Below are 22,119 nucleotides of genomic sequence, written 5' to 3' on the forward strand. Positions count from 1 at the left end.
CTCATGAACTGATGTGGGAAAAGAGAAAACACCAACCACGAACATACGACTATCCTCCCCATCCGTGGGGGAGATTTGTTGACGATCTGGGCTCCTGCCTCACCCCCTCTCTCCTCTCGTCTTTCTTTTTCCACGGGAGTCGCACCCACCACCCACTGCCTGAGGTCATGCTGTCCCACCCCAAAAGCAAGTCCTGGCACATTCCTGGGGGCTGCCAGCCCTCCCCACCAATGAGAGCGCGCGCTCGGCACGTCGCCGTTCCTGCCAAGACGAAGCAGGTGAGGCTGCCGGAAGTTTCCCAGAACAAACACGGCCCCCCCACCCCGGTTTGGTTTGGAGTCGGATGAACAATAGTCAGAATGATGTCGTCAGGATCCACGTGAGCTTTCTGATCACACACCTGACCACAAATGAAACCTCGTAAATGAAACTTTCAGTTTCCAAGCCGTTAGAGGCATTTTTTGTTAAATTCCTGCATAGGGAAAATGTGAAAAGTATCAAAAAAGGAACAAAATATTGCTAAAGTATTAAAGTAATCCAAAAGTACCTAGTAGAATAGAATAAAAAGCGTTTGTCATACCTGGTATAGCCAAGTCCAGGTACAGTTTTCTCCAATGTGCAAGGTCAATACAGAGAAATGAAAAGAAAAACTGACAGAACACCTTACGTTACGAAGAAACGTGCAAAATCAGACAAATGTGCCAGAAAGAGGACAGAGTAATCCAAAAGTAACAAAGTAATCAGAATGACATCACTGTGTGGAAAACTGCTGGAAGTGTCTCAGAGGTGTCCACACGTCGTCCACAGGAGTCTTTGCGTCTGCGGAGATCCATCCACAAAGCAGAACAGGTTTCATTGATCTGCAGGAATCTGAGGATCAGAATGGGTTCCTAAAACCCTCGACCTCTGTGGGTTTTTTCCGTCACCAACCTGCAGCTTCATGGGAATCACTTTTATTTGAAATGGTTTATTTCAAGCAATCAAAGCAAGAATAATGCACAAAACAATACAATCAGCAGTTATACATTCATACAGAGATGTATCAACAAAGTATAGCTGCAGCTTCTTGCCCTCGCCCTCTTAGAACAGATGCACTTTGCTGCTGATCAGATACCAGAACCAGAACCAGGTCCGGGGCAGTAAAACCTCCATCCAGCAGTGAACACCGGCGGCTAAAGCTGAAGGCCACAGTCACTTCCCGGTTGAAGCTTCGCTCCACGTCTTTCAATAAAGAGAAAAGAGATGGCAGAACATCGACAAATAAGTTTTATTGGAATCTTTTTGTACATTAGAACCAGAACCAACACATCTTCTATTAGCATAAAATGACTCTTACAGAAATCGAAAGGACCAAAATGTTAAGACTGCCGAACAGAACTCCTGTTTTTTGGTTTGTTTTTCGCTTCGTGCAACACTCCGTCTGCACATCACGGGATGGGGGTTGTCAGGACGAGCAGCCAAAAGCAGAAGAACACAAAAGCTCGAGCAGGACGGGAGGCTGGAAGGAGAACAACACAGGACCGAGGCTGGGTCAGCTGGTCGGGAAGATCCAACCACACTCTCCAGGTCTGGATCTTCAAATCGGCTCAAAGCTTCTTCCAGGATGGAGGTGGAAAGGAAGCATGGAGCACCACGTCAGCAGGAGCAGAGAGGCTTCAGGGGAACGTTCAGAAGAACCGAGGAGAAAACGTCCCATCAGGAGAGGAGACTGAGATCCAGGAGGCTGCAGGTTCTGAAGCAGCATCAGCAGCTGGAACTCACGTTCCTACAGCAGGTATCAGGCCCACAGGCGGCGTTCTCATGTCAGAATTCATGCGCCGGGACCCTGCGGCCATTTCTGCAGAGAACGCCACGCCTGGACCACAACGGGATCCTGCAAGGTGGAGGAGGTGGAGGAGCAGGTGACTGCAGGACAAACAGGCTCCAGTCATGAAGCGAGTTTGTGAAATGTAGCCTCCACTGTTGCCATAGAAAAGATTCAACCATACAAAATCAGTTTGTGAACTGTGTGTGTGTGTGGGGGACTCAACATCTTGGAGGCGGAGCTAAGGGGGGGGGGGGGGGGGGGCTTGTAAACTGCTGCTGGTGACAGAAGACGTGAGGGAAAGCCAGAACAATAAAACCTAAGATAGGGAGGGGAGGAGCCCGCCATGGCGTGCTGCAGCGTCACAGCAGCCCCGCGGCGTGCAGCGGCCCGCCTCCGTCCAGTCACTCGGTGACGCGGGTAGGGGTGCTCGGCTGGTTCAGGGTCATCGTTTTGCACAGCCAGCCGGCAAAGTCCACGCCGTCCACCTCTGATCGCTTGATGAACGTGTGACTCTGCAAAGCAAAGAGGAACTTCAGCTGGAAGGAAGAGCGCGGCGAGAAGGTCTGAGGCCTGGAGACTCACCATCAGCATCTTCAGATCTGCCCTCTCAGCCGGGTTCTTGATCAAACTGCAACAGCAGAGACAGAACGTGAACCAAACGCGACTGGGATTGAAATCATGACAAATTCACCGATTTTTGTCTCTATTCAGCAGAAAAGCTGCCTGCGGGTCGGGAGAGATGGCGGCTTCTGTGGGACGCTGTCAGGAGGAAGCTGGTCCTTCCACTGCTCACCATTTAGTCACAAAGTCCTGGAAGTCACTGGTGAAGACACCATGAGGCAGTTTTGGGGGGGGCTGAGGAGGAAACAGCAGAAGCTGAAGATCAGAAGCAGCTCTGAAACCTGGCGTTCATGATAGAGACCCACGCCCCTCAGACCTCATTCACGATGTAGTCCAGGAGTTCAAAGATGGCCATGGCCGGCCTGCTGTCCACGCCGTGTCCTGGAGGGAAGACCCACAGAGACAACATGAAGCTCCGCCTCCCAACCTGAGGAAAGCCCAAACCACGTATGCCTACCGCTCACAGGCCTGCCGGGGGGTCTCGGCCTTTGCGTGTGCGGCTCTCCTTCGGCTCCGTCCAGAATGGCGAATCCGAAGATTGCCTCCAGCTCTTTGGCGTCGGGTGGGGGGATGGGATAGCGGCCGATCGCCAGCTCCACCAAGGACAGCCCCATGCTCCAAACGTCCGACTGAACAGAGTAGTGCGTCCCCTGCAGTCTCTCCGGCTGTTGAGAGAAAACCACATCAGAGGCGGGGGAGGGTGACTGAGCCAATGGGGCGGGGCGTCACAGGGACGGTGGAGGGAAGGGGGTTGAGGTGATAAGAAGGCGGCAGCAGGAAGGACTAAAAAAATGGACACAGGAGCAGCTTGAAGAACTGCTTCAAATTGGAGGGGCCGAGGGACAGGGACAGAGGGGCAGAGGGACAGGGGCAGGGGCAGGGCCAACTCACAGACATGTAGGAGCGCGTCCCCACAAAGGAGTTGGCCATGGAATCGATGAGCTGGCCGCTCACGCCAAAGTCGCACAGCTTGATCTCCCCGCGGGAGTTGACCAGGATGTTGGAGGGCTTGACGTCTGCAGACAAACAAGAGGAGGTGATGCGTTCAGGGACACACAGGCAGTCGGGAAAGCCCAGCTCCTCTGTGAATCAGATTTAACAGACGTCAACGTGACAGAAGGTCTGCAGTTCAGCTGCTCCTTCACAGATCTGAGGAGTGACTCGTCCCCTGTGATCCTGGATTTCCCAAATTTGATTCCAGAAACCCTGAACGCCTCAATCGGGATTTGAACCATCAGACATCGACGGAGAGCTCTTCTCAACACTGGCTGTCCAGAGAAACCACAGATCCACCGGGGATCTTCTGAGCAGGCTGGTTAGCGGGGGGGATGCTGTGCAGACGGGGACGCTGAACCAAAGCCGTGGATTTGAACACCACGACAACAGGCTCCAGACTCAAACCAGTGAACAGACGCCACACATTTCCTGTCCGTCAGCTGTCCAATCAAAGGCAGAAACCTTCCTGCAGAAAACGGCTGTGACCCCCCACCCCACCCCACACACACACAGGACAGCAAGCGTGGGGGGAGGTGGAGGGAGGGGCCACTGGGTGCGGCTTCTCTATAATCAGGTCTGAGAGGCTGTAATTACAGCTGAGCTCCCGGACATCTCCATCCTGAAGCCGACTTCAGCGCACACCTATGATTTCCCTCTGCGGTGGGGGGTGGAGGTCCGCCTCAGAGGGTCTGACCAGAAACAAAACAAAAACGATTTTTACCGAGCCTCTCCAGAACATCAGATCCGTGGAGAACGCTGATGCTTTCAGAGATGTTTACTCCTCAGGAGCCGGCTGTGGTTCAGCGTCAAAGCAGCGACTGTTCCTTCACACCAGCAGGGAGGTTCCTCCTAAGAGGAGCCTCCATCTCAAACGTCTGGCCGCTGTTTTCCTCCCAGATTCAAAGGTGTGATCTGACATTTGGACCGTTGGTTCTGTTCACGCGGTGGTGCTCCGGTTGCATCATGATAATGGTTCTACCGTCATATTAGGAGGAGCCAACGAGCGTATGAGGACAGAAGAGCAGACATGATGTTTGTCGGTGTTGGAGGCGTGGTTACCTCTGTGCATGATCTGGTGCTTCTCCCGCAGGTAAGCCAGCCCCCTCAACACCTGCCAACGACACAGCAGAGAAGATCCAGCAGCAGAACAAACCCATTCCAGAGGAACAGACCCCCCCCCCCAGCCACAGGCTCTTACCGCTATGCTGACTTTTCCAAGAATCTCCTCAGGGATTCTCCGGGCTTCCTTTAGGACCTGATCCAAGGATCCACCATCCTGTGGAGACAGAAGACGTGGATGAGAACCTCAACCAGCAGGACGTCTTCAGGGATCCTGGAGGCTCAGAGTCTCACCATGTGCTCCATGCAGATGCTGATCTCTCCATCGCTGTAGAAAGCCCCGTAGAAGCCCACGATGTAGGGGGAGTTGCATTCGTGGAGCACCTGCAGCTCCCTGATGATCTGGTTCCTGATGGCAGGTTTGATTTCCAGGTGGATTAGCTAAAGGAGGGAAGAGGTGGAACAGTGTGGGAGTTGTCTGCAGGACCATAGACACTTGCAGTACCTCAGTGGAACGTCTGGATGGTTTCTGAGGGGGCGTGCATCACTGTGGGGGCAGCAGATTCAGCAACACGACCCACCGCCCCTCCACTAACAACTACAGGAAACTAAGTCTTCTGATGGAACTTGGAGGCCTTGAACAGCCTGAGGAAGAACGTCTAACCAGTCTGAGGATCTCGTGAGTGTCAGCCAGAGACCGAGTCCTGTCCCGTCTGCAGCAGGCGCAGACCGAGTCCTGTCCCGTCTGCAGCAGGCGCAGACCGAGTCCTGTCCCGTCTGCAGCAGGCGCAGACTGAGTCCTGTCCCGTCTGCAGCGGTCGTGTTTTATCTGCCACTACAGATCAGTTGCATTCATCTGCGACAGCCACAGACAAGTCAAGTCCCGCCTGCAGCAGCTGAAGCAGACTTGTTGTGTCCTGTCTGCAGCAGCAAGAGACCAAGTCATGTCCCATCTGCAGCAGCCAGAGACCAAGTCGTGTCCCGTCTGCAGCAGCCAGAGACCAAGTCGTGTCCCGTCTGCAGCAGGCGCAGACCGAGTCGTGGCCCGTCTGCAGCGGTCGTGTTTTATCTGCCACTACAGATCAGTTACATTCATCTGCGACAGCCACAGACAAGTCAAGTCCCGCCTGCAGCAGCTGCAGCAGACTTGTTGTGTCCCGTCTGCAGCAGCCAGAGACCAAGTCCTGTCCCATCTGCAGCAGCAAGAGACCAAGTCGTGTCCCGTCTGCAGCAGGCGCAGACCGAGTCGTGGCCCGTCTGCAGCGGTCGTGTTTTATCTGCCACTACAGATCAGTTACATTCATCTGCGACAGCCACAGACAAGTCAAGTCCCGCCTGCAGCAGCTGCAGCAGACTTGTTGTGTCCCGTCTGCAGCAGCTGCTGGTAACTTTGCAGTGCAGAAAAAATTGGGCGGGCTTTGGGAGAAAGTCAGGCTTCAGATTCCAGAATTGCCTTCTTCACCAAACCGTCAGATGAGGTCCTCACCTTGCGGGCCATGACGAGACCCGAGGGCTTGTGGCGGACCTTGTTGACCACGCCCCCGTTTCCTGCCCCCAGCTCACAGATGGGTTCGAAGTCTTCGTCCTTCAGCTCTCCCACCTGAGCCTTCTGGGTGAGGAAGGCCTCCAGACGCTTCCTCTGCTGTTCATCCAGGTCCAGCTCTCCCAGCTTCTTCTGTAAGGCCTCTAGGTTGGCTCTGGGGAAGGGTGTGTGTGTGTGTGTGGGGGGGGGGGGGTCAAAGTACAGATAGAGACAGTTTACACCCCCCTACAGATGATAGATCTGTGCAAAAGAGTGCCCCCTGCAGATTCAGGGTACTGCATGATCTGCATAAAAATGTAAATTGTTAACCCCCCCCGGGACTCACTCGGACGCAGCATCGATGGTGTTGGACGTGGTCTGTCCCTCCCCGATGGGTGTGATGTTCAGGGGAACGGGTCTCCTTTTGGGGGCCATTTCAGGGAATCGTTCCCGCACGGTTCCTTCCGGCAGCGAACAGTCAGTGCGGCCGCGCGGCACCTCTTCCTTGTTCGGCGCTCGTGAGCGGCTAATAAGTTTCCTGGCTAACGTTAGCTTTCACTTCCGTTAGGGGGGGGGCATGTCAGTGTAGCTCAGAGAAAGCGACCATCAGGAGAACCGTTCTCCTGAGAACCGCGGAGGATCTGGATTTTCTAGATATCTATCTGCTGCTAGCCATTAGCTGCTAGCAGGTCGCGCCAGTCCCTCAACAAACGTCCGAGTCCCGACACGCAGCAGCAGCTCCCCCCGCGTCCAAGAGTCACCTGCGGCCGAGGTTCGAAAAGGCGGCGCCCACTTCACCACAGCCTCCAAACTGTAGTTCGTCCTGGTTTCAGTCCGCGAGGAACGACTGCTGAACGCGCGTGGCTCCGCTCCTGACCCCGGTGCCTCAATACAGGAAGCAGCAGCTGCCTACGGCGATGGGGCTGTGGTACAGCGGCGAACCCGCTGAGTGACAGATTACCAGAATCCCAGTGGAAGTCGAAGTGCGGGTGCAGGGACATAAAGGTTTTTCTAAGGCTCGCGCGGCGCTGAGGAGGGGTTTGGTCGGACACCAAACTGCAGCTTTTCTGCGCGTTTATGTCCGCAGACAAACAGGCTTCTTGGGAAACACCGCCATCCCGCGGCCAAAGAGAGAAGTGCAGTCATGCAAAGAATGTCACAGAATATATGGAAGCATTTGTGTAGCATAATCAAAAATAATCGTCAAAACCAGAAATGCTTTTTCATTTTCAAAATGAAGCTGCATTTTTTGACTCAAAAGCAATCCACCAAAATTCTTTTTCATTTTCTTCTTCAACACTGCATGTTCTTACTCAATTCAAATGATATTGACCGAATGTGTAGCAAAATTCATTTAGAAATGTCTAATTTGACAATTAAAATGGATTTACAGATATGCTTTTTAATTTTCAAAAGGTAACTACATCTAATGACTCAAAAATAAAATGAAAAATCAATACTTCAAAATGCTTTTTCATTTTCAACATAAAAACCACTTATTCTGTGTCATTATTTAAACAAATAAGCAAAGGGGGGATTGCATTTTCATTTTAACATCCACCCTGCAAATATTTTGCTACACATTTACCAGAGAACCTTTTGAAAATGAAATGTCAAATAATATTTTCTTTATCCTTTGAATTAAGTGACAGAATGAGCAGTGAAGAAGAAAAAGAAGTTTGGTGGATTGCTTTTTCTTTTTGCAGCTTCATTTTGATAACGAATAAGCATTTCTGGTACTTTATTTTTAATTGTGCTATAGAAACACTTCTATAAAGGGGTGCTGGCATCTTAATGCAGAAAATCATCTATTGTGTAAATGTAATTTCAGCTAATTGACCGGTTTGCCTTTCGGCTTCAGCCCATCAACCCTGCAGTTCTGGAGACTTTGACTTTTCAAACGTAAACTTCAGAAGATTCATCAAACGTGTTTTTCATAGAGACTCAGCTGCACACATCTCCAAAGAGCAGATCTCTGCTGAAGTTTGGTGCCATCATGCAAACGTCTCAGCAGGTTTTCAGAAGACGGCGGCGTTTCATCCGAGATAAATTAGAGGATGAACAGTCAGCGCTGCAACCAAAACCACCCGTTTAGTGAAGCAAACCTAGAGCAGTTCAGTCTGAACCTGATAGACCACAGCTGACGCTTCTTTAGGATGGAGGAGACACAGAAAAAAAGAGAAGGAACCACTGGAGTAGGAGCAAATGCCTCCTGAAGGTGGGCAGCTCCTCCCAGAGCAGAAGTTGAGACTCAGGTCACACAGTTCCAGAAAAGAGGCGAAGATGTTTTTTAAGAACAGATTTTATTAATTCAACACGTCAATAACAGCTGTTAGAATACATTTCTTTATGTTACAGTTTCATCGTCCTGAACAGACTCACACGTGGAACATGTTGGCCACAGCGGCGGCGTCCAGAGCTGCTGCTGAACTCAGCGTTTTGTCACCCAGAAGAATCACCAGGGGGAATTCCAGACGTAATAAAATAAGATTTTCATTTTATTGTCTTTATGAACATTTAAAAAACCAAACTCGTACATAATGAACTGTGAGCCACCGGGCGGCCATGCTACGTTCTGCATTTACAAAGAGAAGCCACTAAGAGAAGTAAAAGAAAAAAAAACCAGGGACCCCACAGGCTCAAACCATCTACGCGGCTCGGTCCCACCAACCATGATGTCACGAGACGCTGAGGAGATCCACTCCGGCCGCCTGACCCTCCAACAGACGAGGAGTTCTATGGACAGAACCTTCAGCGGAGCCACAGGAGCAGAACTCCTCGAACACCCGAAGCCTTCGTGTCTTCCAAACCGGAAGATCAGATTTCATTTGACTCCAGCTTCTTTTTCTAACCATGAATCCGCCTTCTTCTGCTGTGAAGGAAGTTCTGATCCAAATGCAACATGGAGATGCGGATGAGAACGTGTCGTGGACAAGCGCGACCCTCTAGTTGAAACCCTCAGAACCTAAAGCCCACGGCGAATGGAAACGGGTCACAAAGTGCAGGAACAAATGAAAACATGCAGAGCTTCCAAACGAGTCCTCTGAAGGTTTTCCATCAAAGTGCAAACATCTCTTCCACCGGGAGATGCGACGGCCTGAAGATTCACTCTGGGACTAAAACGGATCCTGCAAAGCCGGCTCTGGTGTGAGCTCATCAGCAGAGACAGGAGCCTGACGGGCGGGGCAACGGGAGGTTCAACTGTTGTGAGATGTGTGACGGACAACAGCCGCTCCACCTGACAGCAGGAGGTCCAGGAAGCAGAGCAGTGCGAAGAGCGCAGTGATGCAGCTGCAGAGTGACAGCCTCTGACCTTCAGACGTCTCCACTGACCCAAACGCGCAGCTCCGCCCATCACTTCCTGTCCACAAACGTCTTTGCAGGAGCCAGGCAGACCACATCCTGAACTTCAACCAAAATAAGAGCTTCACCTGTGAACCTGGATTTGGACCGAGAACAGGGTCACATCGTATGAAAGTCCAGTGTAGAAACATCTCAGGAAGTCTGCAGCTGCTCCAGAGCTGCTCTCAGATCTGTGGGCCGAGCTTCTGCGGTTGAGGTAGGTTTCTCCATCCGAGGACGCGTAGAAGGAAAGCTTCGGGGGGGTGTTGTGCTCTGCACCTCCATGAACCAGATGATCCTGAAACATCTGGTTAACGTTTGGACTGATGCTATGAACCAAGATCTCCACCTGACCTGCTCCTCAGACCTTCATGTCTTCTCATCTGATGTTTTCATCTTCAACAACAACAAAAAAGGACAGAGGCGGCTGGCTTACAACTTCCTGTCCATCACTAATGTGAGAAGAATGTGATGCAAACACTGAAGGTCCGCAGCGGCGGCGGACAGTCTGTACAAAGAGACGGTGAAGGGGAGGAGTCTGGAGACTAAGGGGGCGGGGCAGCAGTAGTCAGGAGATCAGTCTTTACAGCAGGAACGGGATGGAACGGGGTTTACTGCAAGCTTAAAGGAGGAGCAGCCCCCATTGGGACATGGAGACACCGCGTTCTCCTCCAGAAACCGGCGTTGGTTTGCCAGGACGCCACGAAGAGGAGTGACGCGCTGTGAGCATCAGGCTCCTTCTGCCCTCAGGTCTGAACCTCCATGCTCCTCTGCCTCAGTCTGTCAGGAGAACTGCAGGGTCAGTACGCCGTGACCAAGTCCTTGTCGTAGTTGTATCGTCCCCTCTTGGGGGCGGGGCTGTCGGCGCTGTCCTCAGTGTCCTCACTGTCCCCTCCAGCCCCACCCCCCTCCTCCTCAGAGGAGGAGTCCAGAGTCAGATCTACTACCACACCTCCTGCTGCCGGTGCTCCCGTGACTCCAGCCATCCCTGAGGAGCTGCTTCCGGGTCGGCCCGTCAGGCTGGTGCTGCTGTGGGCCGGAGAATGGCCGTTGGCTTCAGGACTGCCTGCAGACACAAACCCAGCAGGTCACGAACTGTAACGCGGCGCAGACGGCGCTCTAAGAAACGCGCAGACGCTTACATATGTCAACAACCGAGTACTCTGGAGTTTTACTGCGCTCCCGCTCTCGTTCCTTCTCCTTTTCATCTCTGATTGGCCGCCAGGAGCCGTCTGTCAAATACTCGATCTCCTCGATGTCCTCACCCGTCAGCTTCAGTATCTCTGAACACAACCTGAAACCCAGATGTGGATAAAAACCTTTAGGTCTGCCAAAGATCTGCAGAACCCAGACTTACAAAAACACTTCAAGTTGTCCTCACGTATAGACAAGGGAAGGTCAAAACAAACATAGCTTTGATTTTTTGTGGTTTTGACTTAAAAACTTGTCAAAGCCCGAGAGTGCAGATGAAGTTTTCAGTCGTAAATGTTGGACACAGCTTTCCTCACCCATCAATGGTGAGGAGCTCAAAGGGAGCCGGCTTGTCGCACACGGGGCAGGTCCACGTCGGCTTCTTCTCGTTCATTTGCAGGAAGAAGACGGCGTCGAAACACTGAAGATGGGCGCAGGTCAGAACTCGGCACGGCACGCCGAGTCGCATCTTCACCAGCTGGAGGAGACAGGAGGAGGAGAGTGGAGGTTAGTCATGGCGTTTTGAGGAACATCAGCAGCAGGACGTCACAGTGAACCACAGGAGGGACAAAGTCCCATGTCTCAAGTCCCAAGTCGAAACCAACAAGTCTCACGTCACCTCCAAGTCCTACAGTTGAATGTTTCGAGTCCTTTAAACAACAGAGTGTTCACATTCACATGCTTTTAGGAACTGGATTTATTCATCAACATTTTGCAGCATATCAGGTAAATTACCTCTGAGCTCATGCATCCAAGCAGATACATATGGACCGAGGAAGAGTTTAAAATGTTTGACTCCATAAAACCAAAACAAAAATAAATAAATTTAACGTTTAAAATTTCTGTCTTTTTTTCAATCCGAAATTTCACATTAACTTCCTGTAAAAACATATTTTTGACAGGAAGTTAATGGGGGACTTGTATTCAAAACAAAGTAAGTCGTATTCAGACAGAAATATTAAACGTTAAACCAAATGTATTTATATCTTTGTGCCCGGACTATGACTTTTTTCACACTGTAATTGAACAGGAAACATAATTAAACTGGTTAGAATCACATACATAAACTGCATTTAGAGGCAAAGCTCACAGAGTGGCTTTGGGGCGGTCTGTCTGTGTGAACTTTTCAGAGCAGAAATAAATGTCGCTCAGTCAAACAGTTCAAACAATCACATGAATTTGTGTTTCCAGTCGTGTCCCGACAAAATAAAGGCTGATGTTATTCCCACACATTTACGTGCAGCCAAGGTGCAGCGAAGATGCAGATTGCTGCGTTTCTCGCACGGTCCTGGATTTTGTGTCCATCAAGGCTAATGATGTTAGCCCGTGTTAGCCTGCCCTAAGCCTTCTTCCAGCTTAATTCTTCCACAAAAAAGCACCGACCACACGGATTAAATAAAACGATGAGCGAACAGGCGCTTCATAATATTCTTAACATTAATAAAAGCACGTTTGGAAGATCGTCTCGTATTACGGAGCTGCTGCACATGCTGCCTGTTTGTGTGGCAGCGGTTTGTTTACAACGAGACCTGGTTCCTCATCCGGGTGATTTTACACTACTGCGCATGCCCAAATCATTCATTCCGACCGAAAGTGTGAGCCATGGGAACGTTTGTTCTAATCGGAAAAAGGTTTTCTGATCCCATGTGCACGGGTGAATTTTAACCCGACCATTGATCCGATCAAGATATTCTGCCCATGTAACCGCGGCTAATGATCCAAAACCCACTTCTAAAGCGGCGTTTGCATTTCTGAAGAAGAACAGGGTGAAGGTGATTGGATGGCCAAGGATGTCTCCTGATCTGAACCCAAACAAACACTTGTGGGGAATTCTGAAGAACAAGTTGAGCATCACTCTCCATCCAGCATCCGGGCTCTAAAAGAGGTTCTTCTTGAAGAATGGAAGAAGTTAGATGTTGCTGTTGTTGTTGACGGTGCTCATCCAAAATACTAGATGTAGTAGTTTTTGTTGCAGGGTGAAGATTATGTGATCCAAGTTAGATCATTAACCTTCATTTCATGTTCTGGAGTTAAAGAAGAGTTCAATAAAACTCAACCTTGTAGAAAGTTTGGACATTTTCCTTGTGTGCATTAAGCTACAGATTAAATTAGTTCTTTTTAAAGAGGGGGTACTCATTTATGCTGAGCACTGTATATTTTATATTTTGTTCATAGGACTGCTGGGCAAACAGAGGACTTGGTAATGCCAGATTTCTGGGAAGTACTCACCGGACAGATGAGAGACACTCTGAGACCCGTGGTCGCAATTTCGCTCTCAGGATCAAAACGAAGTTTGTCTTGGACTGCAGAAGACAGCAGAGGAGAAGGTCATGGCGAGCTGAAGTTCAGTCCCGGAGCCTAAAGTTCAGTCTGAAGGACTTACTGCGTTCACGGCAGCGTTCTGCACTCTCCACAGAGCAGAGCTTCAGCTGGTTGAAGAGGTCGGCGGCAGTGAAGGCTCTCACCAGATACACCGCCAAAGAGTATCGCTGAAAGCAGGAGTTCACAGTTCGTAAGCTCCTCAGGAAAACTTTGGAAAAACTGAGCAGAAACATCGACTCAAGCTCTGAAAACAATTAGGAGACTGGTTCCAGAACCGCTCAGGAAGGTTCTAATATTCAAGCGATTGCAGCAGCAGAAGAGAAGCTCTGAGTTAACACAGAGCTCTTTACGGAACCTTCTTCAGAACTTCCTGTGTTCAGTAGGATCTGGCTAAATCAGCACATAGAAAAGATCTCACAGGGCTCTGTTTTTCAGAGCAGCTGGACTTAAAGAGTGTGATCTAGAAGATCTTTAGCTGCTTCAACTGAAACACAGTTGATCAGAAGGACAGAACCCTGTGATCAAACTATTGTAATATTAAAATCCATCATATTCTCAATAATCAACAGTGGTCTTCTGTAAGAATTCTGGAACCAGTTTTCTGTGGTCCATGACACTCATCATTCAGTACAACGATGATAAACTAAGACAGCTGCAAGGCCGGGTGGATTGTTGGAGCATTATGGGTACTGTAGTCAGGAGCCTTGCGTTGACACTTCATTGTGATGAAGTGAAAAAGTCAGAATTGTTTTTGTCAGTAAAGTTGCATCTGTGGTGTTGTCCTGCAAAGACTGATAACACTACAGTTCACTAGAAAAACTTCCCATCAACTCCTCTGACCAATCACCTGTCTCTGGACCCCTCTAGGAATTCTGGGTAGCGTTTGGCAGTCATACTACACTATCTCCCAACGTTTTTTGGGTTCATGCGTCTTATGATCCGATAATTTGAATGTCTTGATTTCTTCTCACAGAAGCAGATTCTGGTCTCTGGACCCTCTAAAAAAATGGAGGAGAGGCTCAGAAGAATCCGCAAAGCAGGAAGACTGAAGACCTGAAGTAGGAATTGAAGACTTTTGTTTGTTCGTTTTTTAAATAACTTTTTGGTAATTAAAAGTTTCTAATATTAACAAAAGTCCCGTTGCTTGTACCTTTTTGTTTTGTACTTCTTTTCCTTCGATGAAGTCATCCATTTTTCTTTGCGTTTCATTGCTCATCATTGATTCTCCTTCCATTGTTTGCTGCTGTAACACCTGGATTTTCTCCATCATGAGATCAATAAATGTCCGATTTGATCAAAGAGAGCTAGACCCATCAGTGATTAACCTGATTTAAATGTTTGGTTTCTTTAAATTAACGACGTCCCTTTGTTTTTAAAGAAGGAAGTTCTGGAATGTAGGTCAGTTTTTAATCGAGTCAAAAGCTGCAAACCATCCTGTTAGATTGAGCCTGACATTAACATGTGATGAACACGTTAACGTGGCCGTCCAAAGCAGGGAATACCGTGAGAAGAACATGGAACTGTGGTATGGAAGTAACCATGTGACTGACCTTGCCAAAGTTCCCCCAGGTGATGGTGACTCTGTTGGTGACACTGGACAGGTGCAACCAGGGAGTGATGTTTATGGGACGACAGGGACGCCGTGGTTCAACGCCGGGCTTATTGGAAGGATAATATCCCTGTGAACGAAGAAACCAGAGAACCCCAGGTTTAAACAGAACAGAAACTCTGCAGCAGAGGTTCAGATATCTAATGCTGATTTGATCAGGAAGTCGTTTTAGACAGCTTTGTGTTTGTGTCTGTTTGTCCCACAGAGCTGTGGTGCGTTATGGTCCTGCACAAACGGGAAGAGTGGAAAAAAAGACAGAAGCTCTAGAGAGACCTGTCAGAGCGAGCAGCTATGGCAGAACACGGCCCGGATCGGGTTCTGAGATTCTACCGTCAGCAAACACAGGAGATGCATCTTTGCTGAGAGGTTCATCCATTTAAGAGCAGAAATTTTATAATAGATGTCTTTAGAATAAAACCTTTTGTTATTAAAATGGATTTGACATTTTTTCAAATAAAAAAGTTCAAATTTGGGTCATATTGCAAAACCTAAATGCAGGTTTCAAAAACAGTTGTACTAATTCTGGATTGTTTCTGTTTAAATAAAACTAAAGAACAAAAAAACAAACATCAGAGGATTCATGTCGTGATTAGTGGTTATTGATTCCTTCTGAGCGATCCGATTGGATCCCATTCACCAACCCAGAGTGGATCCAGGACATCTTTAGCCCAAACTTAAACCAGTCTGACTCAGAAATACCAGGTGCTGAACAGTGCAGGTGAAGTTTTCATAATAATTTGGAAAAGGGAAGAATTCCTCAGATTTACATTCCTGCTTCCTAAAATGAAAAACTATCTGCTGCTATGATTTGCTGACAAATATCTTGTGAAAAGAGCAGAAAGAAAGGGATTTTTGAAAGCTGAAGCTCTGCAGAACATCACTAATGTGGACCTCAGAGAACCCAGCAGCAGGAAGGCTTTCAGTTCCAGGTTTAGGTTGGACCATCAGTCCGAGCCCAAAGTCATGAGATTCTAACTCCATCAGAACTTCCTAAACTCCTCTAAAAAGACGTCATCTGCTGCCATGATGCAACACAACTGTGTTTGTGTGTAGTTGCTGCTCATTTTCCAGCTCCAACACAACTGCTGAAGATTTCCTGCTAAGAAGACTGCCTGCCACCTGTCTGTTTCTAAATGCAACTTCCCACATTTTCTAAAAGTCGCGTTCCAACATTCAAGGCCGACTCACAGGAAGTTTCTTCTGTTCAAACCACTACCGACGTTTTTACATGCAGATAGATCTGAAAAAAACAACTAAAAAAACAACAACAAAATATCGTGAAAAAATTCTGTATTTTTTCAGCTCCTCTATAGAAATAGATTGCCTTTGTTGTCATGTTTTTTTTTTAAAGAAATCCTGCCTCCTCTGCTGCCAATAACCTGGATCAGGTGCATTTAGCCAATAAGGAGCTTGAATGGCAGGTTAGTTGGAAAACATGTAGGACACCGCTTCCTTCATGTCATCTGCATTGTTGGTCTGGGGTCTCTTCTTCTTGACTAGAGTCCATGGATTTTCCATCAGGTTCATGTCAGATGAGTTTTCTGGTTCATCAAGCTCAGTAACACCATGGTCACTGCAGAAGCTTTGGGTACTTTAGTCTGCACAGGAACAAGGTCCTGCTGGACAGTAAAATCAGCCTCTCCATGCAGCTGGCCAGCAGAGGGCAGCATGAAGTTCAGCAGAGTTTGATGCTGTCCTGTGGCCAGCTGAGACGCTCCTGGCGTCTGTGGTTCTAGAGCAATTTGACACGGGAAATGCAGCCTTTGCATCCGTCTGTCTCTTGGTGCTCCGCCTCCAGCCTTGTGATGCCTCTCAAGGCTGCCGTTTTCCCTGCAGAACTTTTTCTTTCCCCTCAATGTTCTGGTCGCAGAAATCTGAACTACCAGCTTGTACAGCAGTGAGCTCTCCAGCTGGTTCTCCTTGTGAAAGTGTTGATGAGTGCCTGATGGACATCTGTCATGTCAGCAGTCTTCTCCATGGTTGGAAGCAGACTGAGAGCATTGAAAGGCTCAACAAAGCTTTGCAGATGTTTTCAGTTCATTAACTGATCAAACGGAGACGCCATCCAATACTTTTTTTTTTTAAAAAGGTTTCATTTTCAGAGACACTGATTTTGGGTTTTCATTTCCTGTAAACTCATCAAAATGACGAGAAAGACTGAGCACATTTCCATCAGTAATGACTCTACATGATGTACAAGTTTACAACAGCAAACTTTCCATGTTTCAGCTTCTACGGAGGCCTAAAGAGCAGCCGGTCCCCTGCAGGTTACCAACAGAAGCTTCACTTGCCCATAGAGCAGTGACAGTGTGGGATTTTTGATCACTGCGGTGATGAACCAGCAGGGGGCGCGGTGCCGCGCCGACACACTTTGTTTATAGAGACAAGTAACTTTGCGCTGCGCAAAAAGTTCCCAAACAAAACATGATATTCATCGCACTCTAGCAGTGCATGTTCATGTTCATGTGGAGTGAAAGAGAACAGTAATAAAAGGTTTCTCTCAGAATAACAGTGATTCTTTATGAAACCGCTCTGGAGTAGAGCTGTGATGGTGTGGGATTTCTGATCACCGCGGTGATGAAGCAGCAAGAGTCGTGGTGTCGCACTGGAAATTAAATTAAATAGAACGCAGTCAATTTGTCGTATTTCGTCGAGAGACGGAAACTTCTGTTGTAAAATGAGGATGTGTATGTGCTGCTGAAACTGCGCGCGTGTGTAAAAGAAGAGGGAGCGCGTGCAGGGAGTGAGAGCCGCACACAGGGAGTAAATTTTCCCTCTTTACAAACTGTGACAGGACAAAGAGCGAGTCAACTCACTGGTACGTGACAGTAGGACTGGTTGACTTTTACAGCGATGTTGGGAGGATACTGGTCCTCTTCAACTCCGATGGAGTCTGAGTAACAGATTCTGCAGAGACAAATAAAAGGCATCAGAGAACTGAATGAAGGACATGTCAGGAACAGCAATCAGGGCCTCAAGAGTCACCAGGTTTTCACCTGTAAGTGGAGGAGTCACCACCTAGTTTTTCATGACAAACAAAAGCACCACGTAGTTTCAGACTCGATTGGAATTGGATGTTGGATTACAATCGGATCCGATTTTTTTATCCTTTACATGTGTTTAATTCTATAGATTTCAAGCTTATTATTACAGACAAATGTTCTCCTAGAAGTCTGCATATCATGAACGGATCACGTTTTATTGCCGTAAAGCGCAGCAGAATACGACACCAGTCTGAGAAAGAGGCGCACAAAAACAGTAAAGTTAGCGAGATATTCACTGATTCAGACTTCCAGGATCAATAACTTTTTAGGCAAATATTTTTTTTAAAGTGCCTCTATTGGTTTGTCTAAACTCAAACATCGACCTGCAAACAGAAAAAATAGTTTGTTTTTAATGAGAAAGGCGCTCTCTGTTCTGCTGACAGAGAAACTGCGGGGAAATTTTTGAATATAAGCTTTATTCTAGACGCCAGGTTCAGCACAAAAGTATCAATATACACTGTATATTTATGCAAACGTAGAATGATATAAAATAATCTTAAGTACCAGGGGTTGGAATGAATAACCAAAGTATATAATGGAAACGTTAAACTAGATTTGAAAATATTACAGATCTAACATTTTTAAACAACTTGATGTTGGGAGCAAATTTTAAGACACTTTAAAGCTTTGTGGATTTTTTGAAAAATGAACCGATTTAATAGTTTGACCTCCATCAGAAATAAAAACAATTGTGGGTTTTTTGTCAGAAATTTTACATTTATGAAGGTAAAATATAACAAGGAGTTTGAATATATTTATTAAAACTTAAAGGGCATTTTCTTATGTTGGTGGAAGCCAAACAATATATGTTCCGTCCAGACGCGTAACAAGGACTGAGCAGACGCCTAATCTATGAATAACGAGTGCTGCTCTAAAAACTATGGTGAAAACTATAAGCTTACTACTGCATGATGTGTATTCAAAAAATAAAGATTTTTTTTACTCTAAATCCAATCTAAAGCAGTGTTACTTAATCAATATGCTTTAGTAAAGTCAAGCATCTTGATTATATAGTAAATTGTTGAAGGAACACTATTGGATTTGTGATAATAGATTAGCTTAATGGAAAAAAAAAAGTTTTGCACTTGGAGAAGGTGGTTTTTGAGGGGCATCGAAACGACATATTTCCCAAAACTGCAATGGAAGCACTTTTTAGAATTAAATGAGGCACATGACCAACAACCGGATGGCGATGCGCTTCTTGGTAGGAACCGGGGGCCTTGGGCGCTGCAAAGCAGGCGCCACCAGAGGTCCCAGAGCATCACACAGATCATCAAAAGTTAAGCGTATCGTGTGGAATTGTTGGATCCACAGCTCCTCTGTAAAAATCAACAACCACAATTTCCCAAAATGCCTTCATCTGTAGCCACTCCCACGGCCTGAAGAAGACGCCGACGTCTCCTTTGATATACGATGATGATGAGCGCTAGTGCTGTGGCAGAAATCTGAATGCATCAATCAAAGTATTGTTCACATCAGTCGCCGTGATTCTGAATGAATTATGGTTATAATTATAGTATAATTTGTTCTCATTCGCATAGTTATGATTTATCGGAAACAGTGTAATTTTGTTTTTTCAACGGTTTTAAAATTTTGATAAAGTTTTGTGCTCTTGTGTTATGGAAACACAGCTGATGAAAACCACCTAGCAAACCTGGAAAGAGGTCTTTTTCCAATTTGGAAGGTTTGCAATTCCATGTGGAAAGAGCACTGGCTTGTAAAGTACCAAGTAAACGTCCTTGAACTTTACAAACAACTGTCCTACAGGGACTCCTCCTCTAAAGTTTTGGAAGTTGTGTAGTGGATAGACAGTCAGAGGAAAACAGGCTTTGTGGATGCCTGGAAAATGCATGTGGGGCTCCTTTCTCCTCAGTAGGTGTAGGAGGAATACTCCTTTGAGACCCCGGATTAATGGTATAAACATGAACCAAGAAATACTGATGAAATGCGAAACAGCATAAAAGAATAATAAAAACACATTCAAATGTATACTTTGAGAAAGATTCTGACAAGAAACAGGAGGAATTAGCAGATGATCAAAGGGTGATGGAACGTACCTAAGAACCACTTGAATTGATCGGATTCCCGGTCGCAGCTCACTAAGAAAGAAACAGAGTGATTACATTTCAACCAAACGGCTGTAAATAAAACCGGTATTATGGTTTTCTAGTTACCTTGCATTTCTGATCTGGTCTGCTTGGTTTGGTGTTAATTCAAAGATGCATTGACTGTCCTGCAGTTTGTCATTGTTCTGAGGGACTGCAAACATTTAAAAGAAACAAAACCAGTTACAAAAATCTAGACAAAAGGAAAACCAACCTTCAGTGTGAGGGGTAAACAGCTGTTCCACACTCACTTAGCTCTGTAGGTGGCAGCAGTGTCTCTAAAGTCTGGTAAAAAGACAGTGGGACCATGTTGACCTCCACTGCAGGGGCAGTGAGCGGTTTGGAGATGCCGTTGAGGTAGTCTGTGCCCTGAGAAGCGGTGGGAGAAGAGCTGATGGGCGAGTACGCGACTGGGACGCCCTCTGGACGCCGTGCTGCCAACCAGCCAGATGTTTTAGGGAACCGCGACTCATAAAGCTGCCTGACATTTTTTAGCAGTTCTGGGCTGTACTCTGTCTGCACAAGCCGCAACGCTCGCCCCACCAGGTCCTGCTTCAGCCCACTTTTGCTGCGACCCATTGAGGCCAACAGCGTCTGCAGGTCTGAGACCCGGAAACTTTTGACCATGTTCTGAAACGAGACAAAGAAAATGGTATTTGAAGAACTCTGAAAAAGTGATGAGCTTTCTCAGAAAGAGGGTTTGGGTACAACCAGAGCAAACGGTACAAACATCAAAATTACTTTGATAGAAATAAAAAAGCTCTATAATGTTCTATGTGTTTTTACAACAAAGAGAAGTATCAGAAACATACCAGAAAACACAATGCGGATTCTGTTTTATAATACAAGTAATTATAGAATTAAATCCAGAATAAATTCTGACAGATTCTAGTTTTTAGGAAGAACTTAAATTACAACAAAAAGCAAAATTTATACTATAGATTAACTTGGTTCAAACTAGGGCTGCACGACATAAGGAAAACTCGCGATATTGGTGATTAAGATTGCGATAACGATATAATTTGCGGTATATAAACAAAGAGCAAAACAACCAAAAACATAATTCACATTTCATAGCAACCGTTTAAAAATTATATTCCAAATGACCCTCGTCGACATAGGAGGTGATCATCTAACATAATAGGCCTCCATCTGATTGGTCAACAACGTGAAGGAGTCCATCCGATTGGTCAAATGCATAAAGGGATTTATTTGATTCGTTAAATGCTTCAAGTTGCCATAAGATTGTTTTAGCACAATTAAGGTGACCATTATTGCAATTTTTGCTGTCAAGTTGCACAACTTGATATTGTGAGAAATTTGCGGTATATTGTGCAGCCATAGTTCAAACAATAAGCTACACATGCAAAAGAGAGAAAATGGTGTCCACAACAGTCATAATGAATCACTCTGACAGCTTCATTTACATATTTGACTTCAAGCTCCAGACTAAAATAAATAAAGGTCATAACCTTTCAATGTAAATATGTAAAAACCAAACCTGTGGGATGGGTGGGGATGCTGTTAACCCAGACAGAAAGAAAGCTACAGATTTTAAATGAAAAAGATTGTTTATAATCAATCGGGTGAGGACTTCCATTTACAGGAACGGTTCAATATGAGATGTTTTGTTGCTGCAACATCCTTGCTGGTATTATTAAACATGTTTGTTAAGTCGGCTGGTGGGATTTGGACCCCGGCAGGAAACTGGTCTTCGGTCCAGAGTTTTAAGAATCCGGTGAGAGTGGGATACAGTTGACACAAGCCCTGGTTCGTGTATAGTTCTTTCTAGAAACCGCTCAGACAGACTAGAGAGCAGGCTGCGCTACAGCAAGCTAGCTCCCCTGTGGGTGTTCAATCTCATAGCTACTGAAGGGTTTGACAGGTGCTTTTACTCAACCATCTAAAACCACCATTTACACCGAAACGAAAAGATAAGACGTGAAAACAGCGCAGCTCATCCAGCATCTTTACAGGGAAACACAAACACTTGACCCGCACGTCATTCATTTTCGGTTTCTTCCCTCAGAACCAGCACGGTGCTAGCTAAAACAATGTTCCCATCACCTAGCAGGCTAACAGGTTTAGCAGCACAGCTCGGCAGAGACCGCAGCAGTCTGAATTCATGAGAAAACACGTCCTTAACAACACATTTATACTACAGCCAGGTACTCTACTGAAGGGCGGGATTTAAGCCGCCGCGTTCACGCTCTTTCCACTTCAAATGAGAGTGAACCAGCCTCTACTCACCATCGCCTCCACCAGTTCGGCCGCCATCTTCGTCAAGCAGTACCGCGAGAGTCAGAAGTGACGGCTGGTCTCTCACCAATGAAACTCAGGGTCAGTCTTTATTGACAGGTGGCGGAGCCAATGAAAATATTCATCCTGTGAAAAGGGGCGGGACCACAGGCAACGTGGGAAGCGCTGTCTTTTTTTTAAAGTTACAGTCCAACTATTAATAAAACACTCAGACGAAGGTCTGCGTTTCCAATTAGGCCTCA

The 22,119-nt window shown here is 46.9% G+C and overlaps 2 protein-coding genes and 2 long non-coding RNA genes across 5 annotated transcripts; 2 read left to right on the forward strand and 2 right to left on the reverse strand.

Annotated features, from left to right (window-relative positions):
* Positions 1–140: 140 nt before the first annotated feature.
* LOC144991860 (uncharacterized) lies at positions 141–12,816 on the forward strand. The gene is made up of 2 exons (XR_013655518.1): positions 141–278; positions 12,714–12,816. It is a non-coding gene; the product is annotated as an uncharacterized LOC144991860 (long non-coding RNA).
* Positions 1,244–6,487, reverse strand: map2k2a (mitogen-activated protein kinase kinase 2a). Its single transcript, XM_004067704.4, has 11 exons — positions 6,352–6,487; positions 5,970–6,180; positions 4,778–4,924; positions 4,623–4,700; positions 4,484–4,535; positions 3,320–3,444; positions 2,886–3,093; positions 2,745–2,809; positions 2,601–2,662; positions 2,390–2,435; positions 1,244–2,319 (listed from the first exon to the last, which is right to left on the reverse strand). Exons 1-11 carry the CDS (start codon positions 6,438–6,440, stop codon positions 2,209–2,211), a joined length of 1,194 nt encoding a protein of 397 aa, XP_004067752.1. The 5' UTR covers positions 6,441–6,487; the 3' UTR covers positions 1,244–2,208.
* Positions 6,259–8,599, forward strand: LOC105353893 (uncharacterized). Its single transcript, XR_908613.4, has 2 exons — positions 6,259–8,223; positions 8,364–8,599. It is a non-coding gene; the product is annotated as an uncharacterized LOC105353893 (long non-coding RNA).
* Positions 8,486–22,012, reverse strand: pias4a (protein inhibitor of activated STAT, 4a). Of its 2 annotated transcripts, none has more exons than XM_004067705.4 (11): positions 21,869–22,012; positions 19,870–20,248; positions 19,688–19,772; positions 19,571–19,612; positions 17,286–17,376; positions 14,411–14,539; positions 12,922–13,027; positions 12,768–12,841; positions 10,856–11,016; positions 10,490–10,641; positions 8,486–10,413 (listed from the first exon to the last, which is right to left on the reverse strand). In XM_004067705.4, exons 1-11 carry the CDS (start codon positions 21,893–21,895, stop codon positions 10,148–10,150), a joined length of 1,512 nt encoding a protein of 503 aa, XP_004067753.1. In that variant the 5' UTR covers positions 21,896–22,012; the 3' UTR covers positions 8,486–10,147. The 2 variants fall into 2 exon arrangements, with proteins under 2 accessions (XP_004067753.1, XP_078801879.1); XM_078945753.1 differs by lacking the exon at positions 21,869–22,012 and adding an exon at positions 21,120–21,281.
* Between the last annotated feature and the right edge of the window lie 107 nt (positions 22,013–22,119).

Source organism: Oryzias latipes, chromosome 4 (genome assembly GCF_053564925.1).
Source record: "Oryzias latipes strain Hd-rR chromosome 4, Olatipes_Hd-rR_3.1".
NCBI classification, from domain to species: domain Eukaryota; kingdom Metazoa; phylum Chordata; class Actinopteri; order Beloniformes; family Adrianichthyidae; genus Oryzias; species Oryzias latipes.

Bases quoted from the DNA above. Each gene is read 5' to 3' on its own strand.
- map2k2a (XM_004067704.4), bottom strand. From the start codon at position 6,440: ATGGCCCCCAAAAGGAGACCCGTTCCCCTGAACATCACACCCATCGGG. The intron at 6,181-6,351 runs GTGAGTCCCGGG...ACCCTTCCCCAG, and splicing joins ACCATCGATGCTGCGTCCGA to AGCCAACCTAGAGGCCTTAC. The intron at 4,701-4,777 runs GTGAGACTCTGA...CTGTCTCCACAG, and splicing joins GCATCTGCATGGAGCACATG to GATGGTGGATCCTTGGATCA.
- pias4a (XM_078945753.1), bottom strand. From the start codon at position 21,218: ATGGAAGTCCTCACCCGATTGATTATAAACAATCTTTTTCATTTAAAA. The intron at 20,249-21,119 runs GTTTGGTTTTTA...GTCTCGTTTCAG, and splicing joins CATCCCCACCCATCCCACAG to AACATGGTCAAAAGTTTCCG. The intron at 13,028-14,410 runs GTCAGTCACATG...TCCTGCTTTCAG, and splicing joins CCTGGGGGAACTTTGGCAAG to CGATACTCTTTGGCGGTGTA.